Below are 21,964 nucleotides of genomic sequence, written 5' to 3'. Positions count from 1 at the left end.
AGTGTTTTTGGATCATGTTATAAAAATAATTTAACAATATTGACATAATTTAATGTTTTAAACTTCTGAATTTTTGATACATTTGTAAAAACTTTAAAATTCACCACTTTAACTTCTTGTGCACCCCAGAACAGGGATTTACCAACTATAAAGCTTGCAGTTTATCTTGGGGAAATGACTCACTGAGTGCAGATGAAATGTGTAGCAGTGTAGCTCTAAGACTGCTTAAATCACAGTCAGAGAGGGCGGAAACAGGCCCTTTGGCCCAACTTGCCCACACTGGCCAACATGTCCCAACTCCACGAGTCCCACCTGTCTGCATTAGGCCTATATATATATATATATATATATATATATTTAGCTCTAAACCTGTCCTATCCATGTATGTCTAAATATTCCTTAAACGACACGATGGTACCTGCCTCAACTACCTCCTCTGGCATCTCGTTCCATGCATACACCAGGCGTGTGAAAAAGTTACACCTCAAGTTCCTATTAAATCTTTACCCCCACACCTCAAACCTATGTCTTCTGGTTCCCAATTCCCCTGCTCTGGGCAAGACTCTGAGTTTACCTTATCTATTCCTTTCATGACTTTGTACACCTCTATAAGATCACCCCTCATCCACCTGCACTCCAAGGAATAAAGTCCTCGCCTGCTTAACTGTTTCTTATAGCTCAAGCCCACAGGTCCTGGCAACATCCTCGTAATGTCACGCCGGTGACATTTTGCCCTGGCCAGAATGTTTCACACTAGCATGTCAGGCCCTCTGCTTAAGGATCAGTAGCAATGGACACGAGGAAACTACAGGAAGCAAAGCAGGGAAATGGGTTCAAATCAATAAGATTCACCCCTATACATCAGGAAAGTACTGAGGCTGTAAAGTAGGATCTTATAGTCTTTTGATGTCCTTAATATATTGTCAAAATACTGAAAAGGCCAAATACCATCTTAAAATGGAAAAAAGTCCAAAGCTAATAACTAAAGACAATCTCTCATTAAATGATCAGCCTGGAATTGAACATGTACATAAAGGAATAGACAACTAGTTTTATCAGAAACTTGCATTATGCAGCACTAATCTTTTGTCACCTGCAGATATACTTGACCTTGCAAAATAACTGCTTCCTTTATTTTTATTTTTTATAAAACCTGCAGCTTCTGCATTATTTTGCTTATTGTTTTTTTCCCTGGATGGTCTGTTGTCCCACACAAGATTACAAAACAGAATCAATAACTGAACCATTACATCCTGTTACAAGCAAATAGATGACATTAAAAACTAAACAATTTAATTAATTTGGGTAGAACATATGATGGGTCAATAATATCAATACTAGATATTTACTCAAAGCATTTAAAATGTGTTTTTCATTTTTATCTACTTGCATGATTTAAATTAAGTTTCCTCAACAATTATACCCATTTCAATTTGTTTCTGTATTTTGTTAGGTTCAAAGTACTCGCTGAGAGTAGAGATATGGATGAGAGCGCATAACTTATTCCTAGCTAGTGCCCGAGATAGTTCCAGTTATATGTCAACTTTGTGGTTTGGTTGACACCCAGTATAAAGTAGAGAAAAATACCTGAATTAATTCCATTGCTTAAAATGGCATATTGCACTATGCCATTAAGAACGTAGATATTATGCCTAGATAATATATCTAGATATAACTCTGACCCAATGCCCTCATCAGGACAACAGGCCATTAAGGCCCAGATAAGACGCCACATTTAAGAACTTTGAAACTTGAAGTATACAAATGGTATTGGAAATGTGGCGACTTCCTTCTACTATTCTACTCATGTATGATTGAGCTTATGTATAGCAAGATTCTTACTCAACTGTATGCATGAAAGGAATTTCACTGCTAGGTACATGTGACAATACAGTACCATTGAACCATATAGTTTCAATCTTACTAATTCTGATAAGGTTTTTTCACATTTCCTTTGTACGTGTTCAAATAATGAGCACTTTTGTACATGCCGTATGTTGGGTAAAAGGTAAAAGGTATGTTGCGTACAAGGTAAAAGCTCATTCTTAAAGCGCCTAACATCACTTTCTAAACCCGATTTTTCAAATAAGATTACCAATTTTTTTTGCGCAAAGTCAGAATGTGAAACAAATTTTTAAAAAACTACATGTCAAAGTTTTAGGCTTACAAATATTCAAAAATTTTATATAATATGGAACATCAAAGACTGACAAATTTTAACACAATCTGATATTTATGCCAAGAGTATTAATTTTACATCTTTGTTTCACATCAATGTGCTCCACCTTAATCAAATGTGGATTTACTAGCAAACTAAAGTCGTTAGTTGCTAAACTCAAGTTGCTAAAATATGTACAAGTAAAATAAGATAAGGAAAATAATAAGGTAAGTGACTGTGCAGAGTTCTTGTAAAATTAAGCCTCCTACAATGCCATTAATAAAATGTGTTACTATGATACAAGCTGCTAAATGTTCATTAACTGGAATTAAACAAAACTGCAAGACATCTGTAAGATATTTTTATTTTTATTCATATTTCATATCCACCGAATGACTTAAGTTCTTACCAATTCCATCCACCAAACCACTTAGCAAAAGAAACTTGCAAAAAAGCAACAGCACCAACCAATTATTTGATTTTTATAGTTTGATGGTTAAAAAAAAACTAAAGACAGATTTTCCTGGTCATGTGTCCAAAAGACACAATTTAGTAGCAGTAACAGAATGTACTCCCAAAATACCAGTGTGTAAATAAATTTCAGAATATTACTATTGTGCATTTTGCAATACTGACCAAGAACAATTTTACACCCCAAGGAGCTTCATGTTATCCTTGTAGTAATGGAAATAAAACTTAACTTCAAATAAAATCACACAATGAGGGACAACTCTTTTGACTGCGAAAGTGGACTTTTGTAGTTTCCGAGCCTTTCCTCAGATCATCAGCTGCCACCCACGTTGGTCCACAACATTGATCGCGCCGTCCATCAATTTCAGTGGAGGTATTGTAACAAGGGAGTTGAACTGATCAGTCTTTTCCAATCCAATCCAAAATTGCAAATGTAGAAGTTCTAAATTAAACCGGAGTTTCATGTTATATGTGATGGGAGCAGAATTAGGCCATTCGGCCCATCAAGTCTACTCCACCATACAATCATGACTGATCTATCTCTCCTTCCTAACCCCATTCTCCTGCCTTCTCCCCATAACTCCTGGTGGCGCAGCGGTAGAGTGAGCAGTAGAGTTGCTGCCTTACAGCGCCAAAGACCCAGGTTCGATCCTGACTGTGGGTGCTGCCTGTACAGTTTGTAAGTTCTCCCTTTGACCTGCATGGGTTTTTTCCAAGATCTTCGGTTTCCTCCCACACTCCAAAGATGTACAGGTTTATAGGTTAATTGACTCTGTATAAATGTAAAATTGTCCATAGTGCAGGATGGTGTTAATGTGCGGGGATCGCTGGTTGGTGCAGACTCGGTGGGCCGAAGGATCTGTTCCCGCACAGTATCTCTAAACTAATCAAGAATCTATCTAGACCAAGAAGTTTCATGGCTTCTGCGCCACAGCATCGACTTAGACAGCATTTGCCACATCAGGAAACATTGAAAAAGCAAACAAAATAAAAAATTAAAATAGTAACTACAAAAGTTTGAGATTAATTCCGTCTCCTGGAGATCAATTCCCGTTAATTCACAGAAATGTCTCATGTCAACTTGGATACAATTGTGTTGTTCATTTACATTACATCATTGGCAAGGCCAGCATTGGTTGCCCATCTCTATTCTTGAAAGTTCTTTAGCCAGAGCCACCACCAGATACAATTATTACAATGAAATACAGTATTGATATATGGCTTGCAAGAACAAAATTAAAAACTGCTACAGGATAAACAGATGGGCAATTTGACATCAGAATAATGCAGGGCTTAGAATTCAATGAAGAAAATATATCTTTTTTAATTGATGTTGAGATGCTAGTATATGTTGGAATCAATACAGCACAAGTTCATTAGATTGATTTGGTGAATGAGTTGTCCAATAATGAGAGATTAAATAAGAACTGCCCACACTGATTGGCAATTGGAAGAATATGACAAGATCAAATTAATAAGATGGGTGCAGAGAGAATGGGCTCCTCTAGTTGGCGAGTTATTTTAAACATTACTGAATGATGCAGCAAGCTCAAGGTCCACATGGTCTACTGTTGCTACTATTAATTAGTTTGGAGCTGAAATCAAGAGATTGCACAAGATCTTTTGGAATGAAGCTGGAAGGGGCATGAGTATTCAGGTTGGCATGGAAAGCAGGACGAGTAGGCATGGCCATAAATCTAATGAAAGAAAGTTTTTTAAAGGAGAAAATAAAGTCAAAATATTGAATGTAAAACTTCAAAAAATTGGAGATAAAAGATTGCTTTTGCACTCAACATAAGAAGGATTATGGTATTAAAAAAAACAGGTTCAATGGGAATCCGATTAGTATGAAGTAACAATATTAGAACAAGACATAGGATGACTTCACTGGTGTTTCTATAAAAATGGGCTGGAATAGAACAGAGAGAAGCAGATCATACCCAACCAAGTTTAGAAGGACATATGCAAAACAAATATTTAAAAGTTAGAACAGAAAATCTATTTTTAAAAATAACTTGCGACATTATAACTTAAAGTGCCAGAGATCGTGATTAAGGTCATGTTTGATCTCCTCTTGGTCTCAACTACAATTTCACATCCAATACCCATAACCCATAATTTTCCATGATCAAAGAAATCTCTTTCGGCCTTGAACACACAATGATTCAGCATTCGGATATCAAATTTCAAACATTCTCACCCTCTTAAAAAAAAAGCCGCTTCTCAATGTTAAATGGGCAAACTATTTATCCTTGGATTAAGTTATTTCTATATTATCCTTACCGCTTTAACACCTCGCAACCACCCCCCCCCCCCCCCCCCCCCCCCCCATGAAGGAGATATCTTCACATATTTACCCTGTTAAGTCTCCTGTCATTCCTTTTTATGTTCAGCTGCAGGTGGATTGTCATGCCTCTCAGACTACATATAACCACTTTAAGACCAAAACCCAAGTTTCAGACTTGGTTTGTTATGCTCAAAACAGGAAATTATCATATTGTAGTCATGCTTAACAATGGCAATGATGAATAATCCCATTTTAACACACTACCAAAACTAAATAATTGGTCCGCTGGTCGAGTTCACTGTATATTGTCGTGAGAAACTATCTTGAATGCATTTGTCAGAACTACTTTTGCTAATTTGATTTACCGAAGTAGCTAAGAATTAAGAACCCATGACTACTGGACTTTGGTAAATATCTTCTTCATTTCTTGATTCTAACCTCAAGCCACTGACAAGACACCAGTGATCCTAGGATGATTTCTAATCTATACCCAAATATTTCATTTTCTATACCACACATAATTTCTCACTCTAGTCTTTTTGCCTTACCTTTTATCAGTGCTACCACCTCGTTCAATCTATCCTTCATTTCGACCATCCCAATGGCACAGCTCCTTCAGAAACAATTTAATGAGCAAGAGTCACAGAATCTAAAGGCAAACTTTTTCACACTGCTCTTTCAGCCATATTTACCTTCTCAATCTGCTTATCCCATGTCACCATGCACGCAACTGGGGAAAACCCCAGAGACTACAACCAAACAGGTTCCTGCTGTAATTGTGTTTTAAACAGAACCCATCTTCCATTTTATCAGCCTCAAATCTCCAAATCCATCACACTGCCTAAGCTTCTCCCACTTCTACTTGCAGTTCTCCATTACAATTTCTTCTCAAACTCCCTTCTCTCAAATCACTTTTTTTTTTCCATTGAAGGTATTATCAGTTTCAGGGGTAAGATGTTACAGGGTTTAGACCAAATGACGAAAAAATGACAATATGCTTCCAAACTCTGGATGCTGGCGACCAAGAGGAACCTGCAAATGGTAATACTCCCATACAACTGCTGCCCTTACCTTTCTTGGTGGTGGACGTAGTGCATTCGGGAGGTACTGTTGAAGTACCTTTGGTTAGTCACTGCCGTGCCAATGAAAGTTTTATTCACATTTTTTAAAATATTTTTACATGTAATGGGAATAATGAAACATGGTCTTCAAATCAACTAGAAATTTCAGTAAAATAAGAAACTATGAAACCACAGATATGCACCGGCAGACCAAAGCAAAAAAATAATTAACTGCCATCAGGCTATTATAAGCACTCATGCATTTGTTAGAGATGGGAGGTGTGGAAGGAAAGGAGAAACATTTGCAAGGCTTTACCACAACATTCTTTTTAAAAGACCTTCCTAAAACATTATTTACTTTTTTTAGACTTCATTTTTGATATCTTTAACCAAATAGCAATAAATACACGTAATCGCAGTTGAATTATCACAACATATACATGTTTTCTTTAAATTATTTAATTGTGAATATGTATTTTTATCCTTTAGTACACAAATTAAATTCTGCATTTCAGGACTTGTTAGAAATGGAAAAGATTTAATTTTGTTGGACTTAAATTTACATTTACAACTTAGTTTCTCCTCAAACAGGCAGAGAATAAACTCATCATATACTATAGCTAAATCATATTAGATTTTAATTAAGAGAAAATCAAGGAAAGTCCATTGATAGTGCTCAGTAGTCACACGTACTTCCATAATTTTCTAATTAAATTGTAATTACTAAATATGCAGTGCATTTAGCATAATGGTTTTTATCACCAACACTAAGGCACACTTTGCACTATGTTTCTCCATATTGCTGCTGTCAAGGGTTAGACTCAGAAATATGTGGCTTCAGTAGGTTTATATAACGTGCTGGAAATTATTACTTACAAAGTTAGTAGCCGACACAAAAGTTGGTGAAGCAAGTTCAGAATATATCACCTGAAAAGATTTTCCAGTATCTTTGAACTTGGAATAAAAATCAAATGGAAAGAGCTGTGATTATGCAAAAGACAAGTTTAAAACTACATAAAATGCCAAAAGTGCTCGGGTTCTATTATGGCGATTCCTAATTCTGCATTCAGTAGAAAAATAATATAGCATGTTGATGCTGATCTATGGAAAATTGGCTGCTGTAACATGAGAGTATTAACAATGTTAAAATTGGCCACAGCATCTGAGCAAATAAAAGCTTCTGCTGTTGCAATTTCAAATGCCTTCCAGTGACCCCTGCTGGAAAGTGAACACATGGACATCAATTAGAAAAGTTTCAGACTTGACCATTGTGTATGCTCTTGACAATTCCTACACAAGAGTCACATGAACGAAGTCATACCAGTCGGTTGGCCACAGCTACATAATTAAGAATTGTGCCCAAGTGGAAATAGACAAGGAAAAGCAGTTACCCAACATTTGTCTTTCACCCCACCTTTTGCCAAGATACATTTTATAAATATGTCAAGAGATATATCAGAAATAACATAAAATTATTTTCAAACTAAAATAGCGTAGAGTCGGCTAAAGCCAATTTTTACCAACATATTGGTTTAAGCAATACTCACGGTGTTTCAGCATACCCTTTTTTTTTTAAAATAGTATTTTAAGTGGGGTTTTTTTTCAAAATAGTATTAAGTGGGTTTTTTTTAATGTTTCACACAAGATAAAAATGAAACACTCATTCTACTGCTGGCCAGGAGTATGTGAGCCAACAGAATAAAGCAAATATGTTCTGCGAGAAAGGTTGCAGCAGCCTTTCAGAAATTAGTAAACATGAACAGTATTTCATTGAAGATAAAATCTAATGTTTATAAAAGAATAAGGACTACCTCCTTAAATATATGTCCTCAAATCCAGTGTAACACATGTTGTGTTTTAGTTTAACACATGCATTTAACAGGCCACAAAGAATAAATGTTCTACTAAAACAGTCGTTATACCATGAAGCATTAGTTCATTAAATCATATTAAACCATTATATGCAGACCAAGAGTTTCCTCATCAACACCTAGTCATTGAATTCACATTATAAATTATTTTAAATCTATTAGTTTGCCAAGTATTAAATCGGTGACTACACTGATTTATGGACAAGGCAGAAATGTATAAACATGCAGATTTTCTCAGGAAATACTTCAGCGCCACCCACAATATCTTGTTTTGGTATAAGTAACTATTGTTACTCATACCAAGAATATTGTTTAAATTTCACCAAAAAAAGTGAGAAATTATGAATCATAACTGTGATAACTTAATCAACTATTCTCTGCTCTTTGTTAACTGCTTCATTTTGTAGTCCCTTAACTTAAATTCTGTTCAATTTTACACATCACTGATTTTCATTATTTAGGCTAATTGTTTATGCAGAGAGTCTAAGAAATGTGTGGACCTTTTAAAAAAAACTAAAATCTAAAAGGTTTTTTCACATTTGACTATGCTTCACGCGAATCAAGATTTCAACACACTCATCATGAATTTTAAATTAAATTTATCACTCATATTCAGATCAGTTTTTAACTCCAATGTATTCAAGGGAAAGCGAAAGTCACAATATCTTTTGAAAGATTGTTCTCTAGAATTTGACTAACAATACGATAACAGCAATTTATTTTTTGAGTTGCCAATTAAAGCAAAATCTGAAACTCTCAGATAAGTGTTAAATAAATTTCCATTAAATTTACAACATTTAAAATTCAGCAAAACCTCTGGCAGAGAAATGCATGAAAATATGTATTTAATGCATCCAAGCACCAGTGGCCAAAAAGGGCAGAATTAAATTCAGTATGCAGAAAAATATCAGAAGCTGAAGAAATCATGATATAATTCTTTACTGGAACTTTAGTGTGAAAAATATCCTCCAGACACGACTATTGGAAGATGATTAGCACTTTTATCAAAAGTAGTTTTTAAGTACACAAAAATGCATAATAATAATCTATTATTAAATGCATAATAATAATCCGTCAGGATAGTTTGTCTGTTTGTTTCTATGTTAATTGTATTTGTAAAGCGCTTTGTGCATGTGTTAAGGCGCTATATAAAATAAATATATTATTATTATTATTATTATTATTTTAGTGCGACAAAGTACACCTTTATTATCCAAAGTTACCTCCAATTACCACTACAAGTACTTGGTCAAATAATTCAACACTTTCCACCTTGACGAAAGTTTGAGGATTTGATGAATATAAGAGAAACAAGAGCTTTTGATACCTTATTTTAACCACAGGGCGAAAATTGCTGAGTGACCAAAAACAAAAATACCTTCCTTCACCATTGGGGGGAGGGAGACATTTTTTGGCAAATTCAAACAACTGATTTGACACATAGTGATTACAACCAGTAGTCTACACCCCCTCCTCCCTGGCCCCCACTTCCACGAAATACCAAAGCGATCAAAATGGTAATGTTCAGCACAAATGAATCTCTCCCTTCCCCCTACCACTATACACTGCGAAGCCTTCTTTGCATAGTTTTCTCCATGTTAGGAAAACACACAACACCCCTTACTTACAAAATGGAAGCTTCCACTAAGAAATTGAATGTACCGTCAAAATAAATAAATAAGTATTAGATATATAGGGCTTCATTTCTACCCACTCACCACCCCCCCTCCCACCCCCACAGAAAAGTCGTATCAGTAATTATTAAACTGACAGATACTATTGCCTGTGATCCGTATATAGTACGCCTTGATTTCTAATGACATTAAAGATGCAGCGTTAACTTGGTGCTACTTGCTGCATTCCAAGATACAAAATCAATGGAGTTTAGAAAAAACTCAATAAGTCTTGATTTAAAAGCTTCTAAAGTACTTAATTTTCATTAAGTTCACTTTTTTTTTAACACAATACCGGAGATTTTTTTAAAATCTTTTTTCCCCTCAAAATTACTCAAAGCAGCCGAGAAGTTGAGTGCTGAAACTGAACCAAGCTGTGCATTCAATGGCATCTGTTCGTGGTGCTGAAATTTTTTTTTCTCTATTGTAATAATCAAGGTTCTCCGCTAGAAGCCAAGCTCCATCAACTACTCCAAGTACACAAAGTCGGCCTTCGCGAATACCAATATTAACGCACTACGGTATTTTTTCAAATCCCTCCCAAAATAAATCACTCCCGAGCAATGTTATCCTTCGTTAAATCACGGATTATGGAAATTTTTTAAAAAGGGAAAGTCCCCCAATTCATCGTTTGCACGTCAATCAGTCAGAACAAGCGACACCAAGTAAGAGCACAACAATTCAAAATCGGATTATTTTAACGCTGCAACAAGGATTTGTTAAGTAACTCGGCGATGGAAATCGGTAGGAGTAAACAATGTTCAATACAGTTGCCAGATTTCCCTTCTCTTTCCAGACTTGGGAAAATATGTCGACCTATCCAAAATGGACGCCTCACAATTTGCCAACTTAAAACACACGCCACAACTTAAACTTCATCTGGAAGCAAACTCGGCTCGGCGTACAAAACAACATTTTAACTTTCGCCGTTATTCTTCGCATACATAGCTTTAGCCATTCGATCGTTTTACCGTGCAAGATCACACATTCATTGTTAACAACCCCCCCCCCCCCCCCGCCCGCCCCATCTATCCTCCCCTTCCCCCACTCTTACTTTGAGTGAAAGTCATCGCAAAACGTTAAATCTCTAAACACCCACTCTAACAATCGGACAAGAACTAAACCAATTTCTTACTTGTTTCTCACTAAGAGATGTTATTCGGGATTGTCTTTCGTGCAGCTGTTTCTTAAGTTCTCCGTTCTGGAAAAATGCAATTCATTTTTAACGTTGTTGGCATGTTATTTTTGTAAACAAGCCAGAAGAATATATTGGTCTGTTTTAGTACACTAAAAAAATCATCTCAGTCACTTAGTATTACAAACACAGCACAGTTATGCTGACTACCAAATGAGATCTACACTGATAAAGTTTCTGGTCGGCTTCACGAACACATCGTATGAGAATTAAAGGATTTTGATATTTTTACCTGTGGATCTTGCTTCATCTGTGCAACTAGTTTCTAATGGGAGAGGGGGGAAAATGAGAAGGTTTATGGTTTCTTTTAAATATATATATGGATAAGGTCAAAGAGCAATACAAGTTGTCATGATTGGGAGGAACAAAGAGGGACGCAAACACTGAGTCAGTTCGAGCATCTCATAAATATTCAAGTCTCGTACTAATCTCCTCCACACACACACACACTCACACTCAACCCAAGCGCAATATCACTCCAAATCTTGTTGCTCTCAACTCGGCTGCCAGCAGAACACACAAAAAAAAAACTCGCCTCAAAGTTAAAAATCTTGCATGCAAACAAGATCTGGAGGTAATTGTTGCCATTGCCTTGACCCTCAGATCTACAGAAGAAATGTACAGCTTTTTGGTTTGACTCTCTCTCTCTCTCACTCACACACACACACACACACACACACGCACACAAATGTAAAAGGCTGTTTTAAAATGGAATAAAAGGTTTTAGTTTTACCTGGTGACACTGGATTTCTACTTTCAGTGCCTCTTGAAGGCTTTGCATCTCCATGGCTGCACTTCAAAAGCACTTTTTCAGACACTTTTGAATCCAAACGAAATGAAGTTAGTTGTGTGTGTGTGCGTGTGTGTCGGCGTGAAGGGGGCAAGGGCGCCTGCAATGACTACAAAACTCAGACCAGACGTCGATGTTTATGCTGGAAGGTATACGGTGGAGGCCGGCGATAAACAATCGGTCGGACAAGTCAGTGTAGACAGTCTGCAGACCAGAGCAAGTTCTCGCCTCTCTTTGCTAGTAGGGACACTGGACTCATCACTCACTTTACGCCATTTTTTTAACAAAACTCTGTCGGAGAGAGAGGGAGGGAATGTGTGAGGGAGAGAGAGAGAGAGAGGTGGAGATGAGGAGCCCGGCAGGCTGAAGGCTCCGGCACCGAGCCGCCCGCTCGGCCTCCCCTCCCTCCCGCCCCGGCCCGGGCCCCGGCTGTCCGTTAGCGGCGCGATCCGCCGGGGACTACATTCAGCGCGCGCCTGGATCTCACTCTGCCGCCAGCACCAGGCGGTGCCGCGGCCGCCGATGCTAATGCCCGGTGCCCGGATGCAGCAATGGAACCCCTGGCTGCCAGGGGACGGCGCTCACTGCGCACGCGCGCTGCCTGCACCCGACACCAGCTGCACACAATGTTACAACTAACTTTACACCTTGCCTCTCTCACAGCCCTCTCCCCTCCTCCTCCACCTCTCCCCTCCTCTTCCACCTCTCTCCTCCTCTTCCACCCCTCTCCTCCTCCATCACTCTCCTCCTCCATCACTCACCTCCACCTCTCTCTTCCACTCCTCCTCCATCACTCTCTCCCTCCATCACTCTCCGACCTCCTCCATCACTCTCCTCCTCCACCACCACTCTCCTCCTCCACCTATCGCCACCTCTCTCCTCCTCTCTCTCGCTCTCTATCTCTTTATTTCCCTCACTGTCTTTCTCTCTTCCTTTCTTGTGCGCTTTCTTTAAAACTTTTATTTAAAATGTGATTGTTGCACTTTTAAAAACATTTAATTAAAAAAATATTTTCCAGCAGCTCGCTCTCTCTCTCTCTCTCTATATATATATATATACATTAAAAAATGTATTTATATATATATATATATATACATACATATACATATATAGAGAGAGAGCTGCTGGCAAAAAAAATGTAATTAAACATTTTTTAAAGTGCAACATATATATACATTATATATATATACAGCTGCTGGCAATTATTTTTATGCTTATATATGTATACATACGTAATTGCCAGCTGTTCTGCTATATTGTATATATAACAGAGCCGTTAGTAAAAAATAAATAAATAATGAATTAGTTTTATGGCCCCTGGTGAATAAAGCTTTGAAAAAAATTTAAAGGGCAATAACCAAATTTTTAATAAAAGTTTCAGAGAAAGCGCACAAATATATATAGTTTGTGGCAAAAAGTCTTTAATGCAGTAAATCCTTCATGGAGTATTTGTACTTTGATTTCAGATATGTCAAAGTTTTAAGCAGCAGGTTCAGCGTGCAGGCGACGTGACCAGTTCGGAGAGGAGCTGTTTGTCAGCTGCACTTTTTCATTCATTCACTCTTCTCGATTGACCTACAGAATTTCTGTTGTACAATGGTGGAGATTTTTTTTTCTCCAGCGGACTGGAGAGAGTGAATGGACTTGCCTTTTTAAGAGTTGCAAAATGGGAGAAACGAACTGAGGTTTTTCTAACCGGATTTATTACGTAATGTATTTTTACTCATTTAAATTTATAGAGCAGAACTGGAGGATTTGCATAAAGACAACTTAATTAACACTTGAGTATTTTAATCTCGTCCTACGTTTGATCGGCAGGTCGGCTGCTCAATCAGACTCCGCCAGCGTCCTCTGAAGGCGGGGGAACTGCTCTTTCGACTGATTGAATGGCTGGTGTGCGCAAGCGCTTGTCTTTCTAATTGCATTGTTACGCACCCATTTTTATCCAAAAAAAAGGAAAATAAAGACTTTAAGTTGCAGTATTTCAACGCTTAGTTTTTGCAGGCAGGATTTCATTTCTTCCCAGGGCTTTGTGATTTTTTTTGTTTTTTGTCCCCTCCCAGACGGTCGTTCAAGTTTGATTCATTAGTTGCAGTTTAACGAAGAGGTAGGTTGCTGTTGGAGAACAAAAAAATAATAATTAGAATGACAGAGAGTGAATGGGGGGCTGAGCAAGAGCAGCGCTGGCGGCCAATCGCAAGTTGCGCCGCATCCAGGCAGCGTTCTGGAATGGGCAGTGTAGGAAGAAACTGCAGATGCTGGATTACGCCGAGTACAGACGCAAAACGCTGGAGTAACTCAGCGGGGACAGGCGGCATCTCTGGAGAGAAGGGAATGGGTGACATTTCGGGCCAAGAGACCCTTCTCCAGAAGTCCGAGGAGACCCGAAATGTCACCCATTCCTTCTGAAATGGTGTTGTGTGAGGTCACTGCGCCAATCAGCTAGGAGCGAAGGCGGGACTTGGCGTTAAGTAAAGTACAGAGTTGCGAGAAAGAGAAATTATGTAGGGAAGCAATTGCTTTTTTTCAGCTCTGTTTTATTCGATGGAAACGAGCCAAACCATTAAAAAAAAAAACAGGCGGAAGAAGGGTCTCGACCCGAAACGTCACCCATTCCTTCTCTCCAGAGATGCTGCCTGACCCGTTGAGTTACTCCAGCTTTTTGTGTCTATTTTCGACGTAAACCAGCATCTGCAGTTTCTTCCTACACAGAAAAAAAACGATTTCCCTGGCGAAAATAAACTTGCATCCCCCCCCCCCCCCCAACTGCTAATTGAAGCTTGAGCATTTCCGATGAGGGAGAAAGCACAACATTTCACTTTTCAGCACAAATAAATCTTGCTCTCCCCCAACATCTTCCCGGTTTGATGAAAGTGCTGGCGTGTTAGCAACCCAACTACGGTGCAACAGCTCAATTCAGAAACCCACGCAGTCTTGCACAAGTGTAAAAAAATGCTGTTAGAATTTGCAACAAGGATGATTCCTTCAGTCGAACGAGTGGTTTAGACGGAACTATCGTTATGAAAATTGTCTGCATTTTTGGTAGTTACTGGATCTGTAAATCTAAAGCCTATTAATGTTGAGAGGGCGTGGAGAGATACAACACGAATATAGATTTCGAATCCACGTTCAGTCTGTTAAATGACGTGTTAATTACCTTAAAAGTAACGTGCCGCAGACCTCTTTGTTGAAATGCTAAAACATTTTGATTTAATTTTAAAGGTTTGTGGAATTATTCATGGAACATGGAAATGAATATGATTCCATCTCCCATCCCCCACCTAACCTTGGATCGACAGTGTTTCTGTTCTTATTCAGTTACTGTTACTTTTCATTGTACGGTTAGATGGTGAAACTCTGGAGCTCGTCGCTTAAACGCCCATCTTACTTTTACCTTTGAACTCCATCGACTTTCAACACATTTGAACGGCAAAGTCAATATTGCAGGCTTTTTTTATTGTCTCTTTCTGGTTGCGTAAGTAAACGCCATTACATGCACATAAAGGGTAGTATCAAATCTAACTTGAAGCGAGAACGATCTCCCATCCCCCTCTCCAAAAGGGCTTTGTGGTAAACCCCAGAACTAGTTACAAATATCTCAATTTACACTCAAAATAGGATTTCTAACTTAAAAGGTGACTGTATATATTTTAGTACTCTACGACACTCAAAAGGCTTGCAGTATTTTAATATTCAGTTTGCATTTCGTCAGTTTATTCTGATTGATCATCAGGAGAATATTGAAGATGTGAATGGATTTGCAGCAACATTTTCATCCCCAGCGAAACTGGGCAGAAAAAATATATACTTTTCTGCACTTTTACTGGTCTAAAAAAATTCTAATTTGTTTGTAAACTCTGATGCTCCCTGTTAATATTGAAATTCACAAGTTGAGAACAAATACCAAATCTTTCTGCAGATGAAAAAAACTAATTAGGACCACATTTAGAATCTTTTTTTTTCAAAACAGCACCTGAACATCCGGTTAAAATTATAAAAAGCTATTGTTCCACGATATGGCATTTAAAAAAAGTTCATAAACTGTGGAAATCACACTTTGTTATGGTGTGGAAAAAATCTTCAAGCGCTATTCAGCCATAGCATAGAGTTGACAAACAAATAATGAGAACTTATATTTTAAAAGTGCAAGGGCCGCAACAAGGTAGATTGGAAGATCGGGAATTCGTCCTTGGCACGTGAGAGTTCCATTCAAGAGTGTTACGGCAGGGAAAAGGCTGTTCTGTAATCTGGTGGGACGTGCTTTCAAGCTTTTGTACCTTCTGTCTGATGGAGAAGATAAAACAACCCAGGTGTGAGTGGTCTTTGCTACGTGGCTGCTTTCTCCAGGCAGCGTGATGTATACCTGGTGTAGATGGGGTTGGGGGCTGGAGGCTGCTTTGCCTAATGGGCTAGGCTGTGTTCACAACTCTCTGCAAATTGTTGTGGTCTTGGGCAGAACAGTTGCCATACCAAGCTGAGATGCATCCAGCGGCACGGTGGGGCAGCGGTGGAGTTGCTGCCTTCCTGCGACAGAGACCTGGGTTCGAACCTGATTAAGGGTGATGTCTGTATAGAGTTTGTATGTCCTCCCTGTGACCACGTGGGCTTTCTCCAGGTGCTTCGTTTTCCTCCCACATCCCAAAGACGTGCAGGTTTGTAGGTTAATTGGCCTCTGTAAATTGTCCCGAAGGTGTAGGATAGAATCAGTGTACGGATGATCGTTAGTCGGCATGGGCTCGGTGGGCCAAGGGGCATGTTTCCACACTAAACTAAAGTAAACTAAGAAAGGATGCTTGCTATGGTGCATCTGCAGAAATTGATAAGTGCCATCGCAGACATCCTGAATCTCCCTGGGTTCTGAGGCAGTGGAGGCGTTGGTGTGCTTTCTCGGCCATGGGATCAATATGGTTTGACCAGGACAAACTGTTGGTGATATTTACACCTCAGAGCCTGAAGACCTTGAACATCTCCACTTCAGCACCATTGATGCAGGGACTCTTGCTGCCTCCTGAATTTAATGAGAAACCCCTTAATTTTGCTGCCATTGAGAGAGAGGCTGTTATCTTGACATCATGCTAATAAGCTCTCTATATCCTTCCCGAACTCAATTTCATTGTTGTTTAATAACCTGCAGACTTGTTAATGGGGTTAGTCCAGAATTTGCCCCTACAGTCTTGAGTTTATGGGGTGTATTGTAGAGGCTGAGAATGCTGTGTCAGGATATTGGTGATGAGAATTATCATTGGTAATGAGAATTGGTGACGGGCAATTTTTTATTGCCCTTCCTTACAGATTGCGATGGGTGGGTCAGGAAGTTAAGGATCCAGTTGCAGAAGGGATGACAAGTCCCAGGTAACCTTGTTATCCAGATGTTCCAGAGATGAGTGTTGGACCAGGGAGATGGCATCAGTTGTGACAGTAGGCAAATTGCAGTGGATCACGTCTGTCTGGGAGGCTGGTGTTGATGTGCAACATAACCATCTCTCAAAGGACTCTGGGATGGTGGATGCTGGAGCCACCAGTGGGCGTCATTAAGGTTCGTTGCCATGTTTTTCGTTGGCACTGAGATGATGGTGGTCTTCGCAAATCAGGTGGGAATGTCGGGTTGGGGTAGGGAGATGTCAAAGATGTCCACGAATACTCTGCCAGCTGTTCTGTACAGGTTCAGAAGAGACTGCCGGAACCCCATCCCAGCCAGTCACTTTCGGCAAGTTCATTCCCAGGAAGGTCGATCTGACATTTGCAATAGTGACAGTGTGTACAGGTGCACCCGAGGCTGTCTGGGTAGGGACGTCATTCCACTGACCTGTTCAAAATGAGCATAGAATGGTAGATGGATAGGAAAGGTTTAGAGGGGTATGGGCCAAACGCGGACTTGGGACTTGCATAGATGGGGCATTTTGGTCGGCATGGATGAGTTGGGCCAAAGGACCTATTTCTGTGCTGTATGACACCATGACTCCAAAGCATTGAGGACGAATTTGTTGTTGCCAGCAACTCTGCCTCACTTAATTTTGAAGGCCATCATATCATGCAAGGTTTGCCACACTTGACAGGTGTTTTCTTAGTCAGTCTCAGACTAGCTTGATTTGGAATTGCCTCCTAACCCTCTTGATGGTTTTGCAGAGGTCGTACCTAGTTTTCCTGCACATCAGGATCATCGACTTGAACACTTTGGACGAAGTGGATCTCATGGTCCATCCATGGTTTCCAGTTGAGGAATACCTGGATTGACTTGTTTGGCACACAGTCCTCTTCATGGCCTACTGATGAAGTATGTGAAGAAAGTATCTTTTATTTCTGGCTAATCCTTTTCTTAAATTATTGTGTTCAGGTGAGAGAAATGTATCACACATAGGCATCTGATATCAGTCAAGTTTTCAATTTCAATAGAGCTGCATATTTAATTGTTTACTTCATTGAAATTTGGGGCCCGATGAATATTAAAAATATATTTCTGACCTGTTTTCAAACTCATTGACATTTGAAATATAATGGAATATTTTAAGCCATTCATATCCTTTCTGATGATCTTTATCTGTTCAAACCACTTCAGCATCTGTTGATATTTTGGCTTTGTTCCGGCCATATTAATAATACCAGGTTTAAGTACTGGGTATTTATACATGTATTGTAATACCTATCTACAAATTGTTTTACAAGCAACAACAAAGCTAAAAGAAATAAATCAAACTATAGGAATGTAATATTACCAGTTAATGCATTATTACCATTGATGGAATATTCCCAATTGCCAATATTTACCTGTTAGTGATAATATTTTAAACTATTTTTCATATTGAAAGGTGTTCTAGAGATAAGAGGTATTAACCAGTAATCACAGTTAATCATTACTCAAAATGTTTTATGTCCCAATTAACAATCACAATGTAGTCCTGGTCCATGAGAAAGGAAAGCAATATCTTCCATTGTTTCAACTCTTTTCACAAAGAGTTTATGCTTTATTCTTAATTGTTAACTGTATGTTTGTGTTGTCATTTGCGAGCGGAGGACCAAGGCACATTCCTTGTATATGCATACTTGGCCAATAAACTTATTCATTCATTCAATCGCAGTATATCTCTAAGATCCTTACAACTACTTACAACCCAGTACCTGACAGAAACAAAACAAAGTACTGGCAGTACTCACCCAGTAGTCACCATCTGTGTGTCACGGTGGTGCAGCGGTAGAGTTGCTGCCATACAGCGCCAGAGACCCGGGTTCTATCCTGACCACGGGTGCTGCCTGTATGGTTCTCCCCGTGACCTGCGTAGGGTTTCTTCGGGAACTCCGGTTTCCTCCCACGCTCCAAAGACGTGCAGGCTAATATAGGTTAATTGGCTTGGTAAAATCGTAAATTGTCCCTAGTGTGTGTAGGATAGTGTTAGTGTGCGAGGATGGACACAAAATGCTGGAGTAACTCAGCGGGACAGGCAACATCTCTGGAGAGAAGGAATGGGTGGCGTTTCGGGTCGAGACCCTTCTTCAGACCCAAAACGTCACCCATTCCTTCTCCCCAGAGATGCTGCCTGTCCCGCTGAGTTACTCCAGCATTTTGTGTCTACCTTCGATTTAAACGAGCATCTGCAGTTGTTTGCTGCACCCAGTGTGTGGACTTGGTGGGCCGAAGGGCCTGTTTCCGCGCCGTATCTCTAAACTTAAATTTGTAGAGAAAAACAGATTACATGTTACAGGTCAATAGTCTTTCATCAAAACACACGCTTTAGGATATGTTGACTGTGGTATGAATATTAACCCGGTCACTGAGAAGAATGGCTCTGTTCTTTAAATAGTGCTCTGGGATCTTTTGCATGCATCTTACAGAATTGGTATTGTCTTATCTTAACATTTCACCATAAAGGCACTGCCTCTGACAGTGTGCTTTCTCAGCATTGCAGTGATAATTCAGCCTAGAATAATGACCATTCTCTCAAAGACCTTCTCCTTTCCAAGCTGTCCGATATCATCCTGTGGGTTGGGCACAGGCAGGGCCTGAGTGTATCACCTGTCCGAGAACAAACTTCACACGATCGGCGATGGCCTTGTATTCCACATGTAACTGTGATATGCACCGCCAATTCCTCGTGGCAGCAAGAAGCATAATGTTGTAAACATCCAGGAGGTCTGGTCCCATCCAGTCCCACAGAGCCAAGTACAACTCCGCCTGCTTACAAAACAGCACCTCATATTTCACTTGGGCAGCCTACAACCCAGCGGTAGGAATATTGATTTCTCTAACTTCAAGTAACCCCTGCTTTCCCTCTCTCTCCATCCCTCGCCCACCCGAGTTCTCTGATTAGTTTCACTGTCCTTCTGATTAATTTTACTGATTGGATGTCTCCTTGTCACCTTCCTCTCAGCTAACAATGAGTACATTTCCTAAGTATCTTTCACAAAATGCTGGAGTAACTCAGCAGGTCAGGCAGCATCTCAGGAGAGAAGGAATGGGCAACGTTTCGGGTCGAGACCCTTCGCATCTGCAGTTTTATTCTACATTTCCTTATCAGCGTCTGCTTTGAACTGTCGTTTTCACACCTTACCCGTCCATATCTCTAGACTCCCTCTCCCCTGACTCACAGGCTGCCTGTCCCGCTGAGTTACTCCAGCATTTTGTGTCTATCTTCAGTGTATAACCAGCATCTACAGTTCTTTCCTACACACAGCCTGTAACTGGTTGCTTCAGTTCCTCCAGGGCCAGTGGCTGATCTAGACTCCACTACTTGCTATTGTCTCCAACTTCTGAGATAAAGGACAAGTTCGGGAAGGCTGTGCTTTCTGTGACCTTTCCATCAAACAGCAGGATTCTCCAGTAAACCAGCTGAGTGGATGTTACTGAGTCATACTCCTAAAGAATGTGGATCACAGAGCTCTCTCTGTGTTTTTTGGAAGAAGTAGACAATAGACAATAGGTGCAGGAGGAAGCCATTCAGCCCTTCGAGCCAGAACCGCCATTCAATGTGATCATGGCTGATAATGCTCAATCAGTACCCCGTTCCTGCCTTCTCCCCATACCCCCTGACTCCGCTATCCTTAAGAGCTCTATCTAGCTCTCTCTTGAATGCATTCAGAGAATTGGCCTCCACTGCCTTCTGAGGCAGAGAATTCCACAGATTCACAACTCTCTAACTGAAAAAGTTTTTCCTCATCTCAGTTCTAAATGGCCTACCCCTTATTCTTAAACTGTGGCCCCTTGTTCTGGACTCCCTAGTAAACAGTCTAGTCGCTCCAGTCTTTCAACATATGATAGTCCCGCCATTCCGGGAATTAACCTAGTAAACCTACGCTGCACGCCCTCAATAGCAAGAATATCCTTCCTCAAATTTGGAGACCAAAACTGCACACAGTACTCCAGGTGCAGTCTCACTAGGGCCCTGTACAACTGCAGAAGGACCTCTTTGCTCCTATACTCAACTCCTCTTGTTTGTTGAGTAATATGAGCATCTTATTGAATGGCCAGAATTATGTGTTCTGTGCATTACACCTGCCACAAAGACTCAGCCAACAGCCACCTCTTTGACCAACGATAGTTCAATCACCTCCCTGCAGCAGAATATCTAGGTTAGATGAGCAGGGTTTCACCTCCCCACCCTGCCCACCCTTCCAACCAAATGCTTCATGCAACCACCGTTGCAATCACTGTCTATGGTTGCAATAAACATACTCCTGCAAAAACAGCACATCAGCCTTCACCTTGAAGAGATACGCTAAGGTTACGGGCATGTTGATTGATGCAATTTTTGCACCCATATTTTGTACAATAAAGAGTGAAAGTCACAGTACTGACAGTCCGTTGCTCTAAGCCACCATGCCCGAGGCTTGCAGAAACTTTAGCTCTCGTTCCAGGCTGAAGATCTGATCTCCCCCAGATATGGGTTCACTTTGATGAAGCTGGAGATACTGCTGAGGAACGTGGTATCTTTGGCTCCCCCAACTGTTTCTGGTCTTTGCTAGTTGCTAGTGCTGGGCTGCATTGAGTACAGCATTGCTCCTGGTCACCCGGAGAAGGGGCGCATTGGGTAACATGCTATCCCCTGGAGCATTGGACTGATTACTTGCCTTGCGGATTCTTGGCTGTGACTTCTTTTCTTCCTCCTTTCCATCCCTCGCATTGTGACGCTTTCTCTGCCTGTGCCATTAACTCGCTGCTGAGGCTTCGTCCTCAAATGAGAACATACTGACATGTATCTGAGGGACCTGTCACATTTTCTTTGCTCATTTGGCTGTTGTTTGAAGTTAATTAGCGTTTGGAAGCACTTTCTGCATTTTCTTCCTTTTCACCACTTGCCATGCGATATATTTTTTATTTCAAATATATACTTTATTCATTATACACACAGTAAATCAATCAGTACATGTCCTCCTCTACATTCATGGCACGATTAATTCAATACATTCTCTTACAATGTGTCAATGCCACTCACATTTCTTCCTTAACCAAAGTACTTGTGAGGTAAT

General features: G+C 39.9%; 1 protein-coding gene across 5 annotated transcripts in view; it reads right to left on the bottom strand.

Moving 5' to 3' along the window:
* The window catches only part of phf21b (PHD finger protein 21B), a 95,473-nt gene that overhangs the window by 52,791 nt on the left and 20,718 nt on the right, over positions 1–21,964 (bottom strand). For 2 of the 5 annotated variants that reach the window (XM_078416870.1, XM_078416871.1), the window contains exon 1: positions 11,450–11,952. In XM_078416870.1, coding sequence (XP_078272996.1) covers positions 11,450–11,503 — 54 coding nt within the window. In that variant the 5' untranslated portion in view covers positions 11,504–11,952. Of the gene's footprint in view, positions 1–10,656; positions 10,723–10,948; positions 10,982–11,449; positions 11,953–13,441; positions 13,622–21,964 lie in introns of those variants that run through there. The other 3 variants (XM_078416868.1, XM_078416867.1, XM_078416869.1) reach the window with 3 other exon arrangements.

Source organism: Rhinoraja longicauda, chromosome 20, assembly GCF_053455715.1.
Source record: "Rhinoraja longicauda isolate Sanriku21f chromosome 20, sRhiLon1.1, whole genome shotgun sequence".
Lineage (NCBI taxonomy): Eukaryota > Metazoa > Chordata > Chondrichthyes > Rajiformes > Arhynchobatidae > Rhinoraja > Rhinoraja longicauda.
This window is presented reverse-complemented; position numbering and strand designations above follow the sequence as displayed.